The sequence below is a fragment of the Lepisma saccharinum genome, chromosome 3, assembly GCF_977018435.1.
Source record: "Lepisma saccharinum chromosome 3, izLepSacc3.1, whole genome shotgun sequence".
NCBI lineage: Eukaryota > Metazoa > Arthropoda > Insecta > Zygentoma > Lepismatidae > Lepisma > Lepisma saccharinum.
In genome coordinates, this window is record NC_139231.1 from 35,339,008 (window position 1) to 35,364,006 (window position 24,999).

The 24,999-nt window shown below is 37.7% G+C and overlaps 2 protein-coding genes across 4 annotated transcripts in view; one reads left to right on the forward strand and one right to left on the reverse strand.

The window, feature by feature from the left end:
- The window catches only part of LOC145985743 (uncharacterized), a 39,804-nt gene extending 29,988 nt beyond the window's left edge, over positions 1-9,816 (forward strand). The window contains exons 2-3 of one of the 3 annotated variants that reach the window (XM_083119807.1): positions 2,457-3,117; positions 8,417-8,553. In XM_083119807.1, coding sequence (XP_082975933.1) covers positions 2,457-3,097 — 641 coding nt within the window. In that variant the 3' untranslated portion in view covers positions 3,098-3,117; positions 8,417-8,553. Of the gene's footprint in view, positions 1-2,456; positions 3,118-8,416 lie in introns of all 3 variants that reach the window. The other 2 variants (XM_083119806.1, XM_083119808.1) reach the window with 2 other exon arrangements.
- Positions 9,817-23,874: 14,058 nt separating this feature from the next.
- LOC145984974 (von Willebrand factor A domain-containing protein 8-like) overlaps positions 23,875-24,999 on the reverse strand; it is a 443,428-nt gene continuing 442,303 nt past the window's right edge. The window contains exon 34 of the mRNA XM_083118428.1: positions 23,875-24,049. Coding sequence (XP_082974554.1) covers positions 23,941-24,049 — 109 coding nt within the window. The 3' untranslated portion in view covers positions 23,875-23,940. The remainder of the gene's footprint in view (positions 24,050-24,999) is intronic.

The following is a 24,999-nucleotide window of genomic DNA, read 5'->3' on the forward strand; positions in this document are numbered from 1 at the left end:
ACTGTCAGCTCGGATGTGATTCAGTATCAACTGCACTGCACTCTATCTACAGCGCAACTGTCAACTCCTACCAGTCCGACAGGGTCCTATCTCATGGCGCAAAACAAAAGAATGTCTCACCTCGTCTGATTTCAAGTGGAAATATTGCATCGATATCACCTGTTCCGATGTCATGGTGTTTCGATATTTTTGTCCATCCCCTGTAGCACCAGTAAAATTTGATCTCTTGTAATTTTGGAGAAGTAATTATGATTATAAAACAGTCACTAAAAGTATATTACCTTTGTTATTATTATTATTAGTTCTAATAAACACAGTCAAAAAAGTTTTGCATCAGGACGCAAAATGACAAAAGATATATGAAGCACAAGGTTTATTGACAGTAACAGTGTGAATACAAAAGAAAATATGAAGAACAAGACATGTTGAATGAAAAGGGAACATCAAACGTACAATTTTATCAGAAATGTGTTTAAAAAGAAAATGGCAGAATTCATGATGGAGGCGAAGAAACAAGGAACTGTCACAAGAAGACTGTTCGTCATAGCGGATCCACCAGAAACATTTTCTACCACCAGGCATGTCCTCCCCTGGTTGCAGGAAGGTCTTAAACACGCTGTGGCATACTGAGGATGCGACGATCAAGGTGATCTTGCGGTAAGTGATCCCATTCGTCCTGTGCCGCAAGAAGAACTTCATGAAGATTAGTGGGAGCCACAGGACGGTTTGCAATGGCATTTTTTAGCATTGCCCATGCATGTTCGATGCAATTCATGTCGGGACTTTGCGCTGGCCAGAGCATGCGACGGATGTTCGCCGCCTGCAGATAATCGTGCACCATCTGTGCGCGGTGTGGACGGGCATTGTCATCCACCAAGTCAAGTTCGTCACCAATTTCCTGATGAAATTGTTCCACAGTCGTCTGGAGAATGTTCCTGACATAACGAACAGCTATTTGTGTCCCTCTAATTGAAATTAGGGGCGTTCTACGTCCGAGCATGATCCCTGCCTACACCATGATTCCTCTTCCTTGGTATGGATGGACCCCATGGACACCACGAAGGCGCTCCTGCAGTCCAGGGCCTCCCCAGGACACCCGTTCTCTTCGTGAATCTGGCCTTAGACAGAGCCTACATTCATCGGCGAAGAGCACATGAGCCCAATTACCGGGTCCTCAATTTCGATGTGCACGGGCCCAATGCACATGGTCGCGCCAATGTTGTGGCAATAGGTACTGGCGCCGGAGAGGTCTTCTGGAACGTAAACCACTTTTTCGGAGTTTGTTACGGACAGTTTGGTTTGACACATCACACCAGATGCTGCCTGGAGGGCATGAGTGATGTTCCTTGCCGTCATGGTATTCTGTCGCGGAGCTGAGAGCCGTACATAGCGGTCTTGTGCTGGTGTTGTGACCCGTGGACGACCTGTCCGTTGACGATCTGCTACTGTTCCTGTGTCTGTATACCATCTCCAGGTCCTACGGACAACGCTTTGCGCCACTCCAACAGCCCTAGTTACAGCCCGTTGTGACATGCCAGTTTGCAGTAGCGTGATGATTGTGGCCGATCAAACTGCACTATCTTACACGTAGGCATGCCTTGCACACAGCTGCACTCGCTCGCCTTCGCTAACTGGACACAAGGACCACCTAACTAACCATTGTCGACTACCGTGGTGCTACGCTCAAACACAAGCATGCGCTTGCCGACCCCGGTAGTCGTCTGTGGTAATCGGTATTGCACGTCGACCGTGTTACTTCGCACAATGAGCTCTGCTTCATCGTTTCTTGTCGGCTTCGGCATGTTGTGGACGCTATTTTCATCACTTCTCGGGTGATGCAAAACTTTTTTGACTGTGTTTAGATAGTTTCAAAAAATATTTTAAATTTGCTAACTGGTAGATGTACACATGGTCTGTAGAATTTTTTTTTATGGGTTAAATTATATTACGCTTGATTCTGTATGTCTTCAACGGTTTTGAAATAGTTACAGGAGTGAATAATTGTGGTTTTGATTTTACCCTTCATGAGAACTGGTTGCAAGCTATTTTCTATTGTAGGTATAAAGTACTTGGATATCTCAATCCGTCAAGGCATAGCTCATCCATCATAAAATTCTTTTGACATGTGTGGTAATTTGGTATAATATAGTTGAATTGTAAGGAGTATCAGTTTTATATATACTTTCACATGTTTGGCACTTTTCTGGGATCCATAGATTACAAGGCAACAAATATAATAAGTTTTCTATGGCATTACTTCAAACATTATTGTGTTGTCAGGGAATTATTTTTGTAATATGATATCTTGCTGTGATTTTTTTTTATCTGTACAACAGATGTTCATAGCAAACAGTGATATTATCTAAGTATATTAATAATGTATGCAAGTTATGAAAATCTTTTGTTCAAAATACTAATTTCTCAGTCTTGACACATGCCTATAAATTCCTTTTCAGATAAATTTCAATGGAGTAAGCAAATGACACATGCTTTGATATCTGAATACAAAAAGTACCAAGATCAGTTCTTGGACAGATCGGTTAGAAGAGCAAATCTTTGGAATGCAATTTCTCGGAACATGAAAGAAAGAGGAATGTACGTTACGCCTGACCTCTGTCACAGCAAATGGAGAAACATGAAAAAAACATGGAGAGACATTTATGCGAGTAGCAGAAGCGAGTTTTCGAAAAGAAGATGGGAATTCTATACGGAACTAAAAGAAATATTCATGAAGGATCCAAACATTAATCCTGCATTGAGGCCAAGTGACTTGGATGAATCGGAAAGCGAACCCGTCGTGAAGAAAAGGTCCATTTCAATTCCAAATGTCAAGTGTAAGGCAAGTGAAGAAACTGAGAATATAAATTTAATGGTGAATGATTGTGAAGAAACAGAAGTAGTTGACATTCAGCCATTTGTAAGTGTACCACAAAATTTGTATTCTGACCCTCCAGTGTGGTTTAAGAATTTCTTGGAATTTTACGAGAAGAACGAAAGGTTTAAATTGGAACTGCTCCAAAATATGCACAAAGAAGTGATGCAAATTGAACAGAGAAAGTGTGATTTATTGGAAATTTTAATCAAGAAGCTTTCTTAGTTAATCTCCTTCAAACAATGGTAATATTTCAAGTTTATATATAATATGAACATACATACATACATACATATATATATATATATATTATACACATACAGTATATATGTACTTTATTATTATTATATACACATTTCAAGCAGTAATGATGCAAGAAAGTATAAAAGTATAAGTGGAGGGGTTAGATTGGGCCATCCATGCTTACAGCAAAACTAATATTAAGAGTCTGAAGAATGTGAAATTAAGCATGTAGCTAATAGAAAGATATGCAAGGGAGGGGTCTTAAGGGTTAGATTGGAAGCATTTATTATTATATCAATGAAGTTTTTTTTTTTTTTTTACCCAGCCTATTTGGAAATAACCAAAATCTTCTTTAATGTTGAATAAATAAAGTTTTTCTTGTTCATCTATCTTGGTGGTGGTGCATTTAATGATCAAGTCACAATCTTGCCATCAAAGGTTCTGGATTTGAATACTGGCCTTTCAAGGATTTTATCATTCATTCTTGTCTTTAGGTGATTAGCCTAAAGAAGTAGGAAAACGTTATACAGAAATCTATATTGGTTAAACATTTAATGATGCTGATCTCCACAATGGATTACTTAGCACAGCTGCTATGATGCCAGAGGTCCTGGGCTGGGCATTCATGTGAAGGTTACTTCATCAATTTCATCCTCATCTTTGCAATTCGTGAAAAGTGGCAGAAAAGTGAAGTAAAATAAACCAAAACAATCAAAATCTATTCACAAATAACAGCCAATATTTTTCTAGAGTCCAGTGATACACAATGCAGACTAGCACTTTTGTGGAGTCCTAGTGTTCAACAATTGTGTCAGTAATGTTTGCCAAAAGTGATTTCCATGAATGAATTGTAGATAATGTATTATCATTATCCCACAAGACAATCTCTGAAAATTGATACTGTGTGGCTTAGTTGCAAGGTAATAACTAAATTTGATAGTCTAGTGTTTGTACTGTGGCAGAAATTTGTAAGTAGGTCAATGTCAAAGCCATTTGAAAAGCTTTCCATTATTTGAACGGACAATGCATTAGTTAAGCAAATAATTTTATGCTATCTGTTTGCTTCAAAATTTACATTCCAGTGCATTTATTAATTGATTTTGTTATTTTACTTCACCTTTCTATCATTTTTGGCTGGTAGTAAAGATGAGGATGAGCGATGATATGATGCCCAGGATGGGATTCAAACGCAGGCATTGTAGGGTGCTGTGCTAACCACTCTGTCATGAGGCCAGCCAGTGAGTGCATTTGTGAACAAGATACTTTGTTTTTCTAAAGCTGCATAATTCAATTTAATTGTAACAAAAACAAGTCAGAGATGATAAGGAGATATGGTGTTTGATTACTGATTGTGGAATTGTGGTAATGCAGGAAATGAAAACACTTTTAGAAAATATTACAGTAGATTATGAAGGGAAAATTAAAAAAAAATATGAACAAGAGAATATTTAGATATATTGTGTTTTTTTTAAAAAAATTGCTAGTTTTAATAGTTTTTAATAGATGACTTTGTAAAAGTAATTGCAAAGGGAAAACACTTTGATCTGTCAGTGTGGTAAAATATATAATAGTAATACTATTTACTCTGACAAAAAAATGAGCAATTGAGTGCTGCAATTAAAAAAAATATTTTTTTTTCTGGTTTCAATTGTAATCAGACTGAGAGGAAGACACACCATTAAGCTTTGCTCAATTAAGAAATCAGGCTATAGAAATTAGAATTTTCATGCAAGTGTCTCCTCCCCCTTTTTTGTACAGTCTATATTTACTTTCATATCACCTTGTGTAGGAATAAATATAGAGTAGGGTGTCTTGTATGTCTACAGTAATGTTTTGATATAATGAATGCAAAATGAAGAACTGCACTGAGCAGTAGTAGGTGAGAATACTGCTTTTGTATTACAGTAAAGCTTACATATGGTTAGTTGTATGAATGATCCACGTACATTTGTAAACTTCAAAATATTAAACATCTGCCCACTTTCTCGGTAGTTTTATGATTGTTGCCTTGTAATTAAAGGGTCCTAGATTTCACTCTCAATGAAAGTATTTAACAAGTGGTCTGAATGCAATATACACAAAATGAATATGTATTTCTAGTTGTATGTAGTAGCACTATTATAGAACCCACCAAAACACAATAGCCCAGTCTACTTCGCTGCACTTTTTGACACCGGGCAGAGTGCAGGTATAAGGTCACGCTGGTGCAAGGAGATTGTGTTCAACCAAGTATATGCTATACACAAGAAGAGCAGTGTTTGAGTTCAGATTAAACAAATGCCTGAATGCTGGTTTAAATGCTCATTTGATTGGTTAACATGTACCATGTGACAATACACTGCAATGCACACTGCTCCAGAATGTAGTAGATGACTCAGTGTTACACTTTATAACCAACTAAACATGTGAGTGCAAAGAGGGTCAAAACGTACTGCAAACTAGACAGCCAATACTTGAAAACAATGTTTCCAGGGCCTCCCCAATGGCGTAGTGGTAGCATCGTCACCTTGTATAAAGGGGTCCCGGGGTTCAATACCCAGCAAAGGCACATAGTGATTTGGATTCCACTTTAAGCTATAGGTCCAGTCCCGATTACCCTTACTGTGCATAAAGTGGACTTGAAAGACCAACTTAATCAATCAATATGTTTCCATTATTATTACGAGGGTCATCCAGAAAATAAAGACCGTTTGGAAGCACAATTCCTCCAGAAAGCATTTCTCGCTTTCTGTTTCGGATGGCTCGCCGTAGTTTTCTTAGTCTCTCACAATAACGATTTGCATTGATCATAGTGCATTTTGGTGGAAATGCACAAGCAGTCTTTTGTTTGAATGCAGTGACCACTTGGCTTAATGAACTGGCTACAGAAGAGTATAACATGGGAATTCTGAAGCTCGTGCCCACATACAACAAATGTTTAAATGTAGGAGGTGATTATGTACAGAAGTGAAGGAAGCTTCAGATATGTAACAGAATTGTTTTTTTCCAATAAATATTGTGTTTTTCATTTTGTATAACCAAACGGTCTTTATTTTCTGAATGACCCTCGTATTATTAATTTTATTACATGGGCAAAGCACCATGTTTAGTATCATCCTGTATCATTATCATGATTAATGAGATTAAATGCAAATGCAAGTCTCAAACCAATATGCTGGCCTGATTGGTCATGTTGGCACACCTCTAAATTGGTGTCTACATCGAGAATAGCCAGGTATTATATGTCCAGAAAATAATGCTTGGTTTCTGAGTTTGCAATCAAAGCGATGTTGAAATAATGTGTGGCAGAAATATTTTTGTAGGTAGGAGAAAGTAAAAAGTCATAGCAGTCTTAAAATCAGCACATTTGAAACAGAAAGTGAGTAAATGTACCATTCACAAGTGACAAAATGCTAAAAGCAACTTATATGATTTGTAAATGCTACTGTGTAAGTAAAAGTTGTAGGTAAGTGGTAGATATTTACATCCTGTTGGATGTGTGTTGGTGCAAAACTTTGACAAAGTCCTGAAATTTATGAGTAATGAACTGGTTCAGAGATGTGCTTGTAGAGGGAAAAGTGTAGGTTAAGGTCCAGAAATTTTAACCTTACAATATTATGATAACCTGCATGTTGATGTTTCTGACTTTTTTGTCATCACTGAAAATTTGTGAACTTACCCCTTTTCCTGCAAGAAAATAGCATTTTTCAGTGCTGAGAATATTACAGTAATTGTCATTTCTTGATAATTGTAAGTAAAAGCTGACACATTGTGAACTTTAATAAATACAGCTAGCTTGTTGTGGTACTGATCCCTTTCACTTGAAAAGAGAAATAGTTAACAAGCAATTCATGCAACTATGGAGGATGAATTGGAGCAAATCGAAGTTGCCATTTATTTCATAACATTAGTCCAATTTTCTTTGCATTTGTATTTTGTGCATAATTCTTTTTTACTGCTTCTATGCACAACATGTTTCATAGTCACAAGTCAGAGTTTCTGGATGGTCCAAGTTGTTCAATTCTTATTTACAAATTATCTATGTAGATGTCAACTGACTGCGATATCAGAGGTCCCATTCCAGACATGGATGTATCATTGTATTTGCCCCATTATCCATTTCATCTGTTCATCATTCATCCTCAACATTGCGATTAACCTAAGATGTAGAAAAGTGAAGTAAAATAAAAAAAAGAGAATAAAAATTTTAACTTGAAAGTTGGAGGTGTGAACTACAATTCCTCTAGTTATACCTAGGACATGTTTTATGAATAAAATAAATCTTAGGCCATGTGTACATAGGGGATAGTAAATTGGAAGATAGATAGCATACAGTATACACAGGTCAAGGACATAAAATCTTCAAGTACGTCCATCTGTGAATGAGGGCGAAAGTGATTGGTACCTTAGCTCAGAAAAAGGCATATTGTTATGGCTTCTATTTTATAACTATTGCTGAAAGTAATTATTATTATTGAAAGCATGGGTGAGATCCCTGTCGGATAAAAATATAATAAAACAATCACTCCAGAGTTGGAGACATCCACAACTGATTTTTTTTTACAACCCAGCGATCAGGATCTTGTCACTAGCAAGATGTGCACAAGCTCAGGGGATTTCCAATCCCTTCAAAGATCAGACCAGTTCGTTATCTGCTATGTGTACATGGCTTTACTGTATCATCAAAATTATATGTTACTTTTTGTGCTCAATTCTTTTTCTTTACAGTAATGATTTGTAATATTTCTGGTATTGACTAGGGCAGGGGTTCTCAAACTTTTTCCTTTCATGGCATCCTTACTATTTCAAGATTTTTCCATGGTGCCCAAGTCAGAATGTAGGCCTATCTAACGCTTGGAATGCTCAGTTAGTGTGGTTAGGTTGTTTGCCTTAAGTTAAAAAATACACATATTCTACATTCAGAAATATTTTACATGTAAAAAGTACTAAATAAGCATATTTGGAACAATCATATATCATTTCACTGAAAATGTTGAAACATTTCGTGATGCCCCTGTATGCCAGCCACGGCAACCCAGGGCACCGCGGCACACACTTTGGGAACCACTGGCCTAGGGTATCTATCTGAAGCAATAAAGATTACTAAAAAGAGTGTGGACATCAACCGAACATATAATAATTAACGTAGCATTCATAGAGCCAAAGGTTTAGTCTATCCATGCTTTTTTTGTCATCATTGAATAGTATGATCAATTTAATTTTGACTCCAGGTACATTGTAAATAATTTAATTAAGAGTTAAATTATGTTATTCTCTGATTGTTTTTCCTTGTGTCTACATTATTTGGAATTTCTTTTCCAGAGAAATATGTATGGAACAGACAAATGACATTAATGTTGGTAGAAGAATACAAAAAGTACCTAGACAAATTCTTGGACAAGTCAGTCAAGAAGATAAACCTGTGGAACCAAATTGCTGACACTTTCAAGGAACAAGGGATGGAGGTTACAGCTGATATGTGTCACAGAAAGTTTAGAAACATGAAGAAAACTTGGCGAGACATTCACACAAGCAACCGGACCGAGGTATCTAAAAGACGGTGGGAATTCTATGCTGAACTGAAACAAATATTTTTGAAGGATCCAAAAATGATAGATGAATTGAGGCCCCAGCGTGACTCCTACGAATTGGAAAATGACCCTTTGACTGTTCCGAAACAGCAAGTGCTTGTTTCTGTTGTGAACACTCCGAGAAACACTAAGGTGAATGCTCAAAAGACAAATGGACAAGTGGACGCACAGTTGCCAAGGATCATTCAGATACATCCAGCTACAAGTGAATCCGGTTCAGTTTCAAGTCCTGAACAACCTGTGTGGTTCAGAGACTTCTTGGAACTGTACGACAAGAACGAAAGAACAAAGTTAGAACTGTTGGAAAATATGCACAAGGATGTGATGGAAGTTGAACAAAAGAAGTGTACTTTATTAGAAACTTTGATCAATAAACTTAACTGATCCTTTTGTGAACAAAGTCAACACTTTAAAATGTATGTAATTAAACACAATTATAATTAGGTTTTTAAGTAGTTAATTATGTGTTTCTGTATTTAAGTAAAAGTTCCAAAATTTCCTTCTAAATCTGTCCCTGTTCAGTTTGTAGATGTATTAATAACTTTAGTATATTCATTGTTAATAACTAATGTACAGCAGTTTTTGGTTCTCAATTCAACTATTTCATGAGGCCAATAAAGTGTTATACATAAAAAGTCAATAAACACACAAAGGTATGTGATTCTAATTTTAAGAACAGATCTCATCATGTATAAACATGTACTGATATGTTAAAAAATAGAACAATTCTCTCAACATCTGCATGTCTTGTACATTGAACCTGTCTATGTAATAGAATGCTGATTTTAATGCATTTTCAATGTAATTATTAACTAATTTACAATACAGGTTTTTAAAAATTAAATTTATGCTTCATGCAGAGGCATATTTTTAATATATATTTGTTAAGTGAAGAAAAAGGTAATGCTGACATGTAAAATTGGACGCACACCAGGATGTATCTACACAATAAATATTTAGAGATGATTCAAGCAGAAGTGGAGGGTCTCACAGAGATTATCAATGGAGGGACTGAACAGTAAATGTAACTCAACTTTCATCATCCTGTGCTTTCCTGTATAATAATATAATATGCTGCAGTTCAACATTTTGACTTATTCCTCATATGAAATGGTGAGAGAACAAATGCCTATGACTTATTCAGGATTGAAACTAGAGGTGGCCACTTTTTATTTTCTTTCACAAAATTCAAAATAAAAAAATCCTTTTTTTTAAAACTAAAAAAAGTACGATTTTTTTTTCAGGAACGAAGAACTATTTTTTTTTAGAAACAATAATGGAAAAATAAAAGGGGGGACCTCTGAAAAATGTCTTCCTCCACCCGCATACATTCGGAGGTATGCGCTATTGTCCTGGTGTCTTAAATTATACCGGAACGTCAGTTACACAAAATATTTACCAGATTCCCCCGTTTATCTTTTGTTCTTTATTCTTAATTTGTAATTTCCATTTTTTTTATGACCAGAATAATCATTGGTTTACATATAATAATGTTAGTAGGGTTAAAATGGATTTGTGTTAAATTTACTATTATTGATTAGAAACAAGAAACTAATTTAAAAAAATGAACTCTGAAAATATAAAAAATTCAGTTTTGAAGTTTCCCTTCATAAGGTCGAGTTTTCAAAACCTGCCATCTTCAGGTAAAAACTACATTTCGCTGCCATGTGCTGTAACATACAACCATACACCCTTATTCGGCTGCACTTCTCAGTTGATGTTTGAGTCTGATAAGATGTATGGTCTGTCGGAATTATTCTCTTGATACAATTTGTGCTCAATGGTGAATGAGCTAAGTAAGCAGTTTGAAATGTGTGTAGTACATGTGTGCTTCTAAATACCGGCAATATGCAATGATTTGTGTGTAATAAAAGAAAAAGAAGACAGATCAGGTCAACAAGGAAAATAGTATTTTCAAAATACTAAGGTCAGGTCAAGAAGATGAGAATTTCAAACAAGAAGACAAAATTTTTATACAACTTCTAAATATTCCGACTTGGTAGGAGCTTATGTAGCCACATTGTTGACATTGTTGTAGTGATGGGGACACAATTATATAAACAGTTAGCTTTGGCAACAATACTGTGTGCTTCAGGCCCGTACCCAGGATTTTTTTGAGGGTGAGGCCACATTCGAAAATGTGGACCAAAGAGAAGATCCGAAGTGCTGTAGGATTGAATGAATTAGGTTATTTTACGTCACTTTTCTGCTACTTTTGGCTAATTGTGACGATATTGCTATGATGAAATGGGTGAAGGGACACACACATAGAACACCCATGTCCAGGCCAGAAATCAAACGTGGGACCCCTGCAGTCGTAGTATGATGTGTAGAGCCCGGAAGTTCAGGCATTTATTTTCGTTAAAATAGGCAGGCAAAAAGGCATTTATAATGTGGAAATAGGCACTAAAAATGGGAAAAAAGGCAAAATAAACTGAAAAAGGCACATTTGAAAGTCACTTACTTTTATCTATAATTTCTGGCAAAATGTTAATGAAGCATACATAAAACAAGCAAATGTATCTGGACTCATTTCGATAACAGCATTTTCACCTTTTAGAATATCAAAATTGTTTTCAATTGTTTCAAGTCATCATTTGCACTCACTACCCATTTGGACTTTTCCACAACAGCTGACCCCTTTTCTCCTGACACTTCCATTATCTGCTGCATAGATTCCTCGAAGATTTTCACTCTCACCTCTTTTTTCTAGCTTTGTAATTGTCTCTGGCAATGCACCATAATGTGCAAAAATAAACGACAGTTCATTCTTCAGTTCTGAATAGCACAGGAGTTTTTTCACTTCACGAATTAAAGCCGCTTCATTTTCTGGAAGAGCATCGATCACCTCACTGATTATTTCAAGGTGGTTAGCATAATACTTGTATATAGCTGCTGATATCCAGGTTCCCCATCTCGTCAAGACTGGTTGCGGAGGTAAACTAAGCTCAGGTGCAACTTCCTGAAATGTTCGGGTTCATGAGGGAGATTTCAGAAATATCTTCTGTGTTCGAAATCAACCTGTCCACTTCTGGGTGCAACACTCTAACTTTTTCGGCGATTCTGTGCATTGCGTGTGCTACACATGTGATATGAAGCATGTTCGGGAAGAAAATTTTCAATGCTATGGCAGCCTTCTTTATATAGGAAGCTGCATCACTGATAAAAAGTAACATGTCATCATGGTGTACACCATCTGGCCAGAGCAAAAGTAGGGAATTTGAGAATAACTGAGCTATTGACGAACCATTGGCTCTCTCTAGTTGTTCTGACGTGAGAAGAAATGACGAGGATTCTCCGCATGTTGGTTCCATAGTTCATATGATGACGTTGGCTATTCAGCATCCCATAGCATCAGTACTTTCATCTGTTTAAATCCAAACCTTCTTTCCACCAACTTCAGCACGAATTCTTTGCAGAGCTTCTTCGTAGCAGATGCTTAAATATGTTTTCCGCAGCGTAGATTCCGATGGTACCGTTTCTTTAGTGTATTTCTCCAGGAATTTCCTCAGTGACTTGTTTTCCACTTTCCAGAAAGGTATCCCTGCTTCCATGAAAGCTTTGCACAGTTCAAGAGAAAACAGATTGCCTGTTGGATGAAGTGCCCACTGTTGAAATTAGGGATATCTTCTTCTGTCCAACCTTTTTGGCAACTGCAGATTTATGTTTTGCTGTTGACACATGCTGAGATATAAAGTATTTTTTCTCATGGTTGAATGTTTTTTCACATATCTTGCAGAGAAGAATAGTACCATCTGTCAAAAATGTGCTTTCACCAAATTCATGCACGTAACCATGTAACTTACCACTTAATAGCACACTAAATTTCGGCATGATGACAACTACACGATCCTTTCCTTCCAAAGTGCAGAAGTAAACTGAAGATAGAGAACTTGATTTTGGAATCCATGCAAAGGCCCTTGGGCATTAGTGCTGTTTCTTGTCAATAACCTCCTGACACGGACGCTGGACATGATGACGTAATTGTGCAGGTGTTCTGCAACAGGTTTTCAGCAGTCAATCATTCACAAGGACATGTTAACGGAAAGGCAATATCTTAACTCAGCATGAAATACTATTTTTTTTTAAACACACTTTTCTTCTTCAGCAATGTTGAAACATACGTGAGTTCAATATTACTTAAATAAGGCGAAAATTATTCACATAATAAACGGAAGAAAAATAAATGCCAACAACGTTTTTTGGGAGAAAAATAATTTATTTACACATTTTTTTAAAAAAATGTTCAAATTTCATTGAAAAAGGCAAAAAAAAGGCATTATAATTAAAAATAGGCAGTGGGGTCCCAAATAGGCAAAATAGGCAAAATGAAAAGGCTTCTAATACATTCGAAACAACATAAAAAACGTATATCCGGAAAATTTTTATCAATATATGCAGTAGATAAAAAGAGGCATTTTGCCAAACTTCCGGGCTCTAATGATGTGATAACCATTCTGGCACGGTGGTTGGCTAAATGCGGGAGTATTAGATGTGACCACCAATGCTGTGGTAGTATTGCAACCAGAGCTGAACATACTATTGTAGAATTCGAATATTATGGTCTAAAATTACTGGTGTACTCCTCGACAGACCCCTCCTCTCCTGACAAACTGCAACACTGGTATTTGCAGATGAAGGTTGTCACATAGCAAACAGCTTGGTGCTTATTTACCTTCAATTCTCAGAAAGATTCAAATAGTACTGTGTTTGCAAATTAACTATGTTTCCAAATTACCTTTAATTTTCTTCTACCAAGACCATTGAACAGCCATGATAATTCTATAAAAGAATAAATACCTAAAAAGTATCAAAAGTTCACAACTTACGTGAGTGAGTATAAATTTATCCAAACTACGTTCTCCGTAACAGAGTTGAAGGTTATCTCCCCTCCATGGGACTGATTCCCCTCAACTCTTCACTTCACCAATCCAATGAAAATTCACGTTCTTCTTCCTCCGCATCTCTCAAAACTTCGGCGGTGACATGAAAACCCAACTCAGCGTAATCATTACCGACTTTATTCCACTTTTTAAGAAAATATACCCACCCCTCCTCTAAATTGCCGTGGTCTCTATTAAGTTTATTACCATTTCCGGTGCATATATGTGCAGCCTCATATACATTCCGGTCCAATTTATTACTACTTTTTTAAATAATTTCTCTTTTTACGATTTTATATTTACTTTCAGTTATGTGTTCCGAGAGACCGGTTTTAGGAATCCCTTCCCTAATATCTTTATCATGCTCCCCCCCATTGGATTCGCATGCTCCTTCTTTGTCCAACATATTCCCTCCCACATTCGCACACAAATCTGTAAACACCTTTCTGCCCTTCGAGGTCTCCTTTGCCACCCGCCCCCCCTTTCTTATATTGCGTAAAATGCTTTTCAATATTACGGGGGGCTTTCGCTTCACATTTAACACCATACCCTTTCATGGCTTTTTCTTTTTTTTTCTGAAATCCCTTTACGATAGGGAATACTGACAAAGCAAACTCCATTGTTCCATCCCTCCTCTTTTTCAATTTCCCTATCAGCAATACTGGTTATTTCATTCCTTACAACTCTCCCAGCTTTCCTAGTGATTCTATTCATCTCCAAGATTGAATACCCGTTCTTAAGAGGGAGGTGGAGTTTGGCGAAGGTCGCCGTGGAAAGTGCTTAAATTTAACATGGGCTTTTTTGCATTTTGTTGAATATAACGTTTTAGGACAAAAATTTGCCGGAAAACACACAGTAGATGTGAACTTACTTTATGAAACTTTGATAACATGACACATTAATGCAATTTCAGTTCGATAAATTTGCACAAATTCCATTATTTTTTTTCAATTTCCCATAAGGAAATACGTAAATAAGCACAGAATGGTTATAGGATTTGTGGGTAGCACCAACGAAAATGGCCATTATGATGCATACTAACGTAATGCTCAATCCTTTTACGACTAAGCTAGGGAGGGCTTTTCTTTCAAAAGTCACTTGCACAGCCCAAAATGATTCTTTAAAAATGTCATGTATTATCGACGGCGAAAGATACAGCCGCTTCAGCCGAATTTCATCCATCATAGTTCGCCACTTGGCCACTAGATGTCTCTGTTCAAAAATTGCCCCAGGCTGACGGGAAGGGCTAGTTCGCACGGGTGTTTGAATCCTCTGCACAGCTGGGTTCCGTCCCCTCATCAGAAGGTCCCGTAGCTGTCACAGCTTGATTTATTGCCTCTTTCCCAGGCAAGAAACCAAGAAAGCAGGAAGGCCATGAGTTTGTGTATGTTTGAGTGTAGAGAAGCAGAGCATATTTACCGTGAATTAGAACCAGTGACACAATAACTTTATCTCGACCCCTACCGCGAAGGACGTATTCAGGGGGGATCCAGGAGTCCCAACCTCCCCCCGAAACACTTACCAAGTACAAAAATTAAATAACGAAAATAATGAGATCATAAAATAACTTCAATTAAGTAATGAAAATAAGGTTGTTGTTTAATCGCAAATTGTTTATTTCCGCAAAAATATTGGAAAGCAACACGACTTTGAATGACAGTACCAAAGAAGATTTATGCAAGAATTATTACTACTTATAATAACATGCAAAATATTACCAGGAATTTTATTTTCGTCAACTGGATCTAACATCATGTTTTCATACTCAATAAATATTATGTTCTTTATCTATTTGACATTAATTTCCTTGCCAGGGCAGTTTCTATTTTTTACAAATTTTGCCGACCTTAACTACACGTAAGCTAGATAATGAATACGTGATGTTATACTGTATCACTGTTGTTATACCGCCTTCTTACCCATTCATGTAATAAAAATATATTAATTAATTTGATATAATTATACTTATTTTAATTTAACATTATTAATATTATTATTTTGAGACATTACGTTAGGACACCCCTCTGAAATATATATCTCGATACGTGCCTCGTGTTCGATTTGAATAAAATGTAGAAAAGGCGGGGAGGGTGGTAGCGCTTCCTCTTTTTACATTTCGATAGTTTTACCTCACATGTAGTACTTTGTGAGTCAACGGTACAGATAGAAAATACGTGTACACACACACATAATTGATGATTCGCAAAGGAACTTCGTTAAATTCCCATGCTTGTTCCGGTCACAAATTACATCCTCTCCAAATTACAATAGCTTACTATTGTTGTTGCTTACATATATATGTGTGTGTGTGTGTGGTTCCTAGAACTTCACTACTTCCAATCATAAACTTGATGTGACTCTTACAAAACATTTGTTTTTGGAGTGGAAGGATCATGAAAAGTTCTACTGTTTCTTTGCAAATCTTCAATGAATGTAAAATTTAGTATAAAAACATAATTTTGGCTGACTTGCTAACTTGAGATTTAAAGACAAATTATTAATTTGAATTCTTCATTAACAATAACAAAAGCGACATAAAATGTAGAAGGACAAGATTCTTGGCTTGGTTGAGAATTACATTAGAGATGTGCAGGTTAGGAAAGGGGAGTGAGAATTCCCTGTCTTCTTTCTCTTCAGCGCGAACCCTGCCTCTTACATTCTACATGTCCATTCAAAATGTCTTCTTAGTTTCGGATATATTTTGCCTCCTATATAGCGTAATGGTAAAGATGACCCTCATAATGTCAAAAGGTCCCGAGTTTGGTACCTAGTGGACGCCCAATAGTTCAATCCCACTATAAATGTAGGTCCAGTCCCGATTAGCCTATCTATACATAAAGTAGACTTACAGAAACTCAAACTCAAGATACTCAAACGACCGGCATAGGGTTGATGGAGCTTGGTGCTGTGAGGGAGCCCCCTTTGCCAAATCAAAATTAAGAAACAAAAACTCATCTTCAGGTGTTCCCCACTTTTTCGCCATTAGATGCTGTTCTGCATCGTGACCGTACGGTCTAAGGCTTCATGCTTTGGGCTCTAGCTACGGGACGCGCGCAGGTTCGAGTCTCCTGGGAGAAGCGTAACAACTTTTCTCGTGATATTTCGGCCAGTCAAACTCGCGGCCCGCGGGTCGCATGTGGGCCCCAGCATCCGTTAATGCGGCCCGCCTTAGCCCCACTTAACACTTCATGCTTGAAATTATCTATACATTTGTAGTTATCCCGTTTTCTCTTTTCTCGTGATGCAAGACCAGACTCATCCAAACTTCAACACATTGACCAATTTTCCCTACACAGGTAGCCTATACATTCCATTATAGACTAGGTGTTGTGTCAACTAAGCAAGCTGATTGACAGTTTACTTCTGAAGTACGAAAATATCTTGCCAGCTGGGAGAGGGGAGCGTGCATACTTTCTGTCGCCTATGAGTCTGTTTCTTGATTTTCAAGGATTTTCCTGGAAGAAAAGCCAATTTCTGTAAAGGTTTCAGAGAACTTCGTGCCCAAACTTCGTGGGAGTAACAAAAGGACTATAGAAGAGGCATGTAGATTTTTCAAGTGAAATGCTTACTTTTGTTGTGAAGTGAATACTGAAAAGCGTAGAAATTTTGTACCCTGATAAAGTAAATTCATTCAGAAGTATTTCCTTATCACGAAATAATTTGCCATAATCTGTGGCGGAGTGGTTAGCACAACCCGTTGCGACACCAGAGGTTGCGGGTTCAAATCCTGGCCTGGGTTTTCTTTGTATGTGTCCCTTCATCAATTTCATCATATCATTACTCATCCTCATCGTCGCCATTAGCCAAACGTGGCAGAAAAGCAACGCTAATAAAAAAAAATCAGAAGGAGAGGATTTATGACTTAGTCAACGAACAATTGAAAGCGAACATTTTTCGTGTTGTTGCCTTTTCGCTCACAATATGCGAAATTACGGACGTCTGTGAGCTAGCTCGGTTAGCTCCCTTCATTCGTGGATGCGATTCTTATCTCGATATGACAGTAAAACTACTTGAATGATTCCTCCCCGTGACACAAGAGCTGATATTTTGAAGGAAGTGGAGACCATTTTGCAAAGTTACAGTTTCCCGTTATATTAAAACTTTTTAATAAAGTTATAATTTGTCCTTCCCAACTTCTCAGGAATACCAGGAATGACAGGAATATTTGTCCACAGTAAAACTACTACGTGATGAAGTTGGAAACAGGTTTCAAGACTTCAGAGGGTGCGAAGGGCAATAATGTTGTTCTGCTCTGCTCCCTTTTCTTTTGATGATGCGTGTGCAAGTCCTGACTTCGAATGGAACTTATTTAATTGCAGTGCAACTCGTATTGAAAAATAAATATCGCGAGGTGGGCTATCCTTGATTTTTCTTATATCTCCCATAGCAGTATCCTCGAATAAGCTATTTTGCTGTAGAAATTTTATTAATTTTGGTTGCACTTGCCTTGGTGAAAAGTTGTTTTCCATAATGAAGATTAATGAAACAGCCGAATGATCAAGAATGACTGACAAAACATTTGTTGTCTGCATTAAGAGTTTCATGCTAACAAAAAACTTATTGCAGACTTTTGAGAAGCTTGTTAAAAAAAACAGTGACATCTGTGCGAAACGAAACTATAATTGCACACAAACGGTTACAATTGTAACCAATTTATACTCGAAACTAACATGTAAAATACTATAACCATGAAAAAATATGGGAGGAGGTGTATATAATTTACATATCGATTCTGCAATAATAATCACTGGATCCCCCCCCCCCCCCGGCCCCATTGGGTCGAACAACTTAGTTCTGGATTTTAAGGTGTTGGGGTTCTAGATGTGTGGCCCGGATAGTTTTGACATTATCGTTATGCGGCCCTACTCACGAATTGAGTTTGACATTGCTGGTCTATAGGACCTGTTGAGGAGATATGTGTGTGTGTGTGTGTCATAGAACATCACTACTTCCAAACAAACTTGATGTGGCTCTTACAGAAACATCTGTTTTTGGAGTGGAACGATTACGAAAAGGTTTACACTGGCCTCCCCGATGGTGCAGTGGTAGCGTCGTCGCCTTGTAATCAAGGGGTTCCTGGTTCGATACCCGGTGGAGGCACATAGTGGTTCGGATTCAACTTTAAACTGTAGGTCCTGTCCCGATTAGCCTTATTGTGCATAAAGTGGACTTAAAACACTAAATCAATCAACCAACAAAAAGGTTTACTGTTTCTTTGCAAATCTTCAATTAATGTAAAATTTAGTATAAAAACATAATTTTTGCTGACTTTCTAACTTGATTGATTGATTGATTGATTTCGTTTATTTTACTTCGCATTTTGTGCCTCTTGGCTAATTTGCGAAGATGGGGATGAGTGGTGAAATGATGAAATTGATGAATGGACATTCACAAACAACCAAGCCCGACCAGGATTCGAACCCGGGACCCTTGGCGTCGCAGCGCGATGTGCTAACCACTCGGCCACAGGGTCGGGCACTTTCTAACTTGAGATTTAAAGACAAATTATTATTTCGAATTCTTCATTAACAATAACAAAAGTGATATAAAATATTGGATAAAATTCTTGCCTTCGCTGAGAATCAAATTAGAGGTTAGGAAAGTGGAGGGAGAATTTCCTAGCGTCTTCCCCTTCAATGTGAACGTGGCCTCCTACGTTCTACATTCCATTCAAAATTTCTTCTTAGTTTCAGATATATTTCGCATCCCCTATAGCATAATGGTAAAGGTGACCCTTGTAATTTAAAATGTCCCGAGTTTGGTATCCGGTGGACGCCTAATAGTTAGTTCAATCCCACTATAAATATAGATCCAGTCCCGATTAGTCTATCTGTATATAAAGTAGACTTAAAACAGAAACTCAAGATACTCAAACGATTATCATAGGGTTGGCGGCGGTTGGTGCAGTGAGATAGCCCCATCTGCTCAATCAAAATTATGAAACATAAACTTTTCAGTCAGTAAAACCATCGTGGTACGAACATTAAATTTTTTGTTTCAATTACATATTCGACGTCGATCTTGTTCACCAGATTACCAATTGTGATAAGTTTCTCTGCTTTAAAAACTACGCAAGGAAACAAGTTGAAAACGTGAATTGGACAAGGTTTCTTCTCTAGAACTGATTTTTAAACGCCAATCACAATAAGGGATCAGCACTTATGTATATTTTCTCCCGCAGGCACGTGACCGGGGGGTGAGGCTGAAGACCGTTCCGAAATCGTACAAATATGTAATTAAAATAGGGTATAGCGGTGATTAATTTCACTTACATTAAACATCTTGTACAATAACTTGTAATATACTGAGAAATTCATCTTCAGGGGTTCTATTCCCCACTTTTTCGCCCTTAGATGGCAGCTGCTGATAAGGGATGAGCCTTCCCCCTGAAATAAAATTCTGGCTACGGGCCTGCTGTTCTGCATTGTGACTGTATGGTCCGATGCATCATGCTTTGAGCTCCGTCTACGGGACGCGCGCAGGTTCGAGTCTCTTAGGGGAAACGTATCAACTTTTCTCCTGCGGCCTGTGTATAGGACCGGTTGCCACCCACCATCGTGAGGAGATTGGGAAGCTATGAATGAGTAACGGACACCTACAACAAAGTTTAGGGGTACGTCGTGCTGACCGCACATAACTCGTTGGACTGGAAGTGAGGCCGGCAGTCGGTAGGTGAGCTCTGGTCCTCAGGAGCTGTAGCACCACGGGTTTACTTACGTATATTGGCGTAGCCATGTGTGGGTCCACAGAGGCTCGGCCTCTCCTCGAAATGCTGTCACTTTATTTTGACCAATTCACTGGGATATTTTTAAGAGTACTTTGTAACACGTATAGTGCTGATCTTCAAGATCATACTATAATTAGTTGGACGGAAATTTCACTTGGGAAGCAATCAATTAACATTGGGAAAAATCACAATAGGAGAGAGCAACTAATGTGATGCAGGAATTGGTCATATGTTTCCACAGGGGATTCCCATCACCACTGAGAGTTTGTCCCCACCCTTGGCCAATTAGCCGGTCCCGTGGCGGAGTATTTATCTCATTTCGCTACGACGCCAGTGGTCCCGGGTTCGAATCCGGTCTGGGCATACGTGTCCTTCGTGAGCGTCTCTACATCGATTACATCATATCATCATTAGCCAAGAGTGGCAGAAAGGCGAAGTAAAATAAACAAAATCAATCAATCTTGGCCGATTAAAGCTGCTGTGAACTCCAACGATGAGAACTGTGCAAAGGGACTTAATTCAGAAAATAACAAAGAAAACTACTTCATCAAAGTGTAAGTTCAATATTAAACTATTGTTTCCTGACATCTTTGTTACTACTGTACATTTTGTTACATTGTTTTGTCCGTCTTTCTCCTTTTCAGTTTTTCCATATGTTATTACGCATCTCCACGTTTCCCCTTTTTAAATTCCAGGTAGTTTCGCTCCTGCCCATCTCTAATAGGGACTCGATTTGTTAATAGTTGAATAATAATTGTTACTAATTCTTGCCTTATTATTATCATTATTATTATATATCGATTTTGTATTAAAAGACACCCCCTTCAAAAAAAATACTTTCTTTCAACTGATATTCTCTACCTCCTTCTTTGCTCTCAATTGATAATTCCAACCTCAACAAGAAAATTGAATATAATTATAGTAGCCACTGTAATGAACCAAATTTATTCAATCAAAACTTCAGTGATGAAGGTTCTGTCTCTGGAGCCTGCCACTCGTCTCGCTCCATGCAAGAGCCAGCCAGCAAGCACTGAATTGCTTTGCCAGTGGAGAAATTTTAGCCTCCGAAACCAGAATGAAAAGAAACAGGTGGGTGTCCTCAAGGTGTCCTTTTCCTGGAAACCTCACTGCGGGAGTCACGCGGTGGGGAGGGGGTGGTGAAGGGAGGAAGGTTCTCTGGCCTCTGGCTTAGGACAGCCGAAAAGAATCCCTAGTCCTCTGATATGTCGCTAGGTGTCTCTGTATCGCATCGGGCCAGGAAACTACTTTCATGCCAACCTCCAGCCCACTCTTAATGCAAAAAATCGGGGGATTGCCGAATTTCTTGAAATGTGGGTACCAACCCTTTGGTGCAAATGGAAAAGAACAGAAAAGGGAGTTACAGTTTAAGATGCTAGGGAAATGCATAAGGGAAGCGTATGGGCAAACTGATCTAGAAATTTCTTAAAAAGTGGAATAAAGTCATAATGATTACACTGAGCAGGGTTTTTGTTTCACCGCCGAAGTTTCGAGAGCTGTGGAGGAAGACTGTGAATTTTCATTGGATTGGTGAAGTGAGAGTTGAGGGGAATCAGTCCCATGGAGAGGAGGTAACCTTCAACTCTGTGTACGGAGAACGTTTCCCACACGCCTTGCCATACAGCTGGTTGGAATTCCTGGGCCGCTGCTGTGGACCTGCTTTTAAACCTTTTAGTATTTTAATATGGGCTTTTAGGAACACAGGAACTTTTACTTCATCAGAGTCAAAAGTTTTTATAAGTGATTTTTACCCTAGCCTTTAACCTATATCCCTATATAACACTTTTTACGTGGCACCATGACTGGTGTCTAGATATTCATGTGGACCTGAAGGAGGAGGAAGTATTGACCTCCGAAACGTAGTTTGGATAAATTTATACTCACTCGCCTAAGTTGTGAATTTTTGATACTTTTTAGGTATTTACTCTTTTATATTTGATAGTGAGTAACACACACTTCATCATTATGTTATGATAATTCTATGTTTATAAAATAAAGTCAGGACAGGAAATATTAGGGATGTCTGGTAGCCTTGCATCAATGGTAATAAAACTAAAATTCAATACAGTGTGCATCATAATGGAATAAACAACATATCAAGTTTATTTTTTTTAAAAAAAATATCTGAAACATAACAATGAGGTTTGTTGTATAATAATGAGAAAATATACAAGTTTTGTTTTCATGCACAATACTATAGTAAAGACCGTCATTGTGGTGCTGGTGTAGTGTTAAAGAAAATGGCAACTTTCACAGATGCCCACGCTTTCACCCCTAGACGTTTGCATTTGAGGCTTTGTGAAATACGAAGTGCCACCTATGCCACAGAATGCGCAACGGCTAAAGGAGAGAATAAAAAGCATCCTTGTGTTGATGGATGAGGAGTTCTTTTGAAAAGTATGGCAAGAAATTTAATTTTGATGGGATATGTGTCGCATATCTGATGAACATTTGTAGCCATTGGTAGACATTCATAGAAACTTGAAGTGGTACTGATTCATACACAACAAATATCATTGTTGTATTCCATATAGTTTAGTTGAAATAAATTCTTAAAGTTGTTTACTCTATTATGATACACCTTTTATTGCAAGACTGCAGACTTCTGGAGCCTTCCTCTCTCCACAACAAACCCATTCATTTATGCTAGGATTAAATCAAAATTCTTGCAAAAGGAAAAGGGGTCAAAGAAAAAAAAAGGTCAATGTTATTTCTGTAGATTTTTTATAGGTTCACATTAAAATATTTTATAGTTCAAGGGAGGGGGGGGAGGGCATGGCTCCTCCCCTGGGTTCGGTCCTGGTGTGTTTTGCTTCAGTACGCAATTCAATACAAAAAAAAAAAAAAGAAGCAAGTTTGAGCAAACTGAAATGTAAAGATGGATGCCAGTAAGGCAAAATGATCAGACATTTAAATTTGGTCTTGTACTAATAACAAAATTCCCTTTTGGGGAAAGTACATGGAAAAAGCAAGAAAATAATGAATTTGTGAAAAAGACATTATCTTTTGACACTAAAATTTTGAAAGCAAGTTCATGGAGCCAAATAAAGTTCTATGAAAAATGAAAATTTTTCTATAATTAGAAAATCGAGAGACCAAAGAATAAAAACTTTTTTATAAACAAAAATCTCAAAATTTATCGGAAATTATAAACTACAAACAAAATCGAAAAATTTCACTTTCGGAAATTAAAAACCAATTTTTTCGAAAATGGCTATCCCTAATTCAAACTTTTTCCCGCATGTAGCAATGCAGTCTAAAGCATCATGCTTTGGGCTCTGGGTACGGAAGATGAGCAGGTTCGAGTCTTAGTGGGGAAAGCATAACATTTCTCCCGAGATCTCAGCCCGTGTTGGGACCGGTGGCTACCCACCATTGTGGGGAGCTACAAATGAGTAGCATAACCTGGCCATAGTAACCTACAACAATGACTGGGGGTTCGTCGTTATGAACTGGTTGGATGATATTCCACCTTGGCAGGTGGGAGTGGCCCTTATGGACTGTTGCACCATGGGATATTTATTTAATTCAAACTCAAGGTCTTATTTCAATCAAAATGATTAATAACCAATTTTATTACTGTATTTCACACTGTACAAAATTATTTGATTATAAACTTCAATTACATCATCTGCTGCTTAATATTGAGGATGTAAATATTTGTTGCATTATCTGGGGTATATCCTTCAAGTCCAAGCATACAAATGCTCTTCCTGATGGCAGCTTCTCTGTAAGCCTGAAACAGAGGAAAGGATTTTAATAAACAAACTAATTAATTGAAATTATGAATTTTTTTTAAAAAAAAAACGTTAACACCCCAGCTTGATTTCAAACGATGGCATGGGTACAGGTGAGTCAATACCGACATCAACCAATACTACTGTATTAATATTGGAAAGAAATACCAATTAATTGTTGTGGAGTCTAAATATCCTGGAAATTGTACAAAATTAAAGAAAATTGTATATTTTGTATATACAGTAAAACCTCATTAATCAGGACTAATGGGGGTGGGAGCCCAAAAGTCAACCTCACTTCCACATAGTACACCCTGGACTGTAGACTAACGAGGCTCTGGCGACTGGCACTATGGCCAATATAATTTTGTGTGTGTTGTCCTGTTTTTTGTCCTTGTGTGTGCTGAGTGCCCGTTTAGAGCCTCGGCTTTTAACAGAAGTCAGAAGATTTTAAGATTTTTAGTTATGCAACGTTAGAGTTGTCATTTGTAATGATAAGGGGCTGGCTCCTGTATAATGTGACAGGTGCAAAACAGCCTAAGTGCTGACGCACCCAAAATTTTCAAATTCAAATTCAGGACTAATTGGGGGGGGGGGTAAGTTGACCGGTTTAACAAAAGTCCGGATTAACTGAAATAACCTAAAAGAACAGTAGAAAGTGCATTAAAACTCCGTTTTTAGCAACAAAACACGTTTATTATGGTGCTTTTAAAGGGCATAGGACTAAATACACTATATAGTAGTACAGTAGAAAGTCTGCGGGAAACAGAATTTCATCAGTGGTTGACTGTCTTTTCTTTAGGAAGTTCTCTTGTTGACTTCTAGCCACATTTTAAACCTTGCATTCTGCTTCCCTCCCCTTGCCTATCCGGCTTATCAGGGTCTGGATTAATGAGGTTTTACTGTACATTTTAACGACTTCATAATTAAATGGATACTTTTTTTTTAT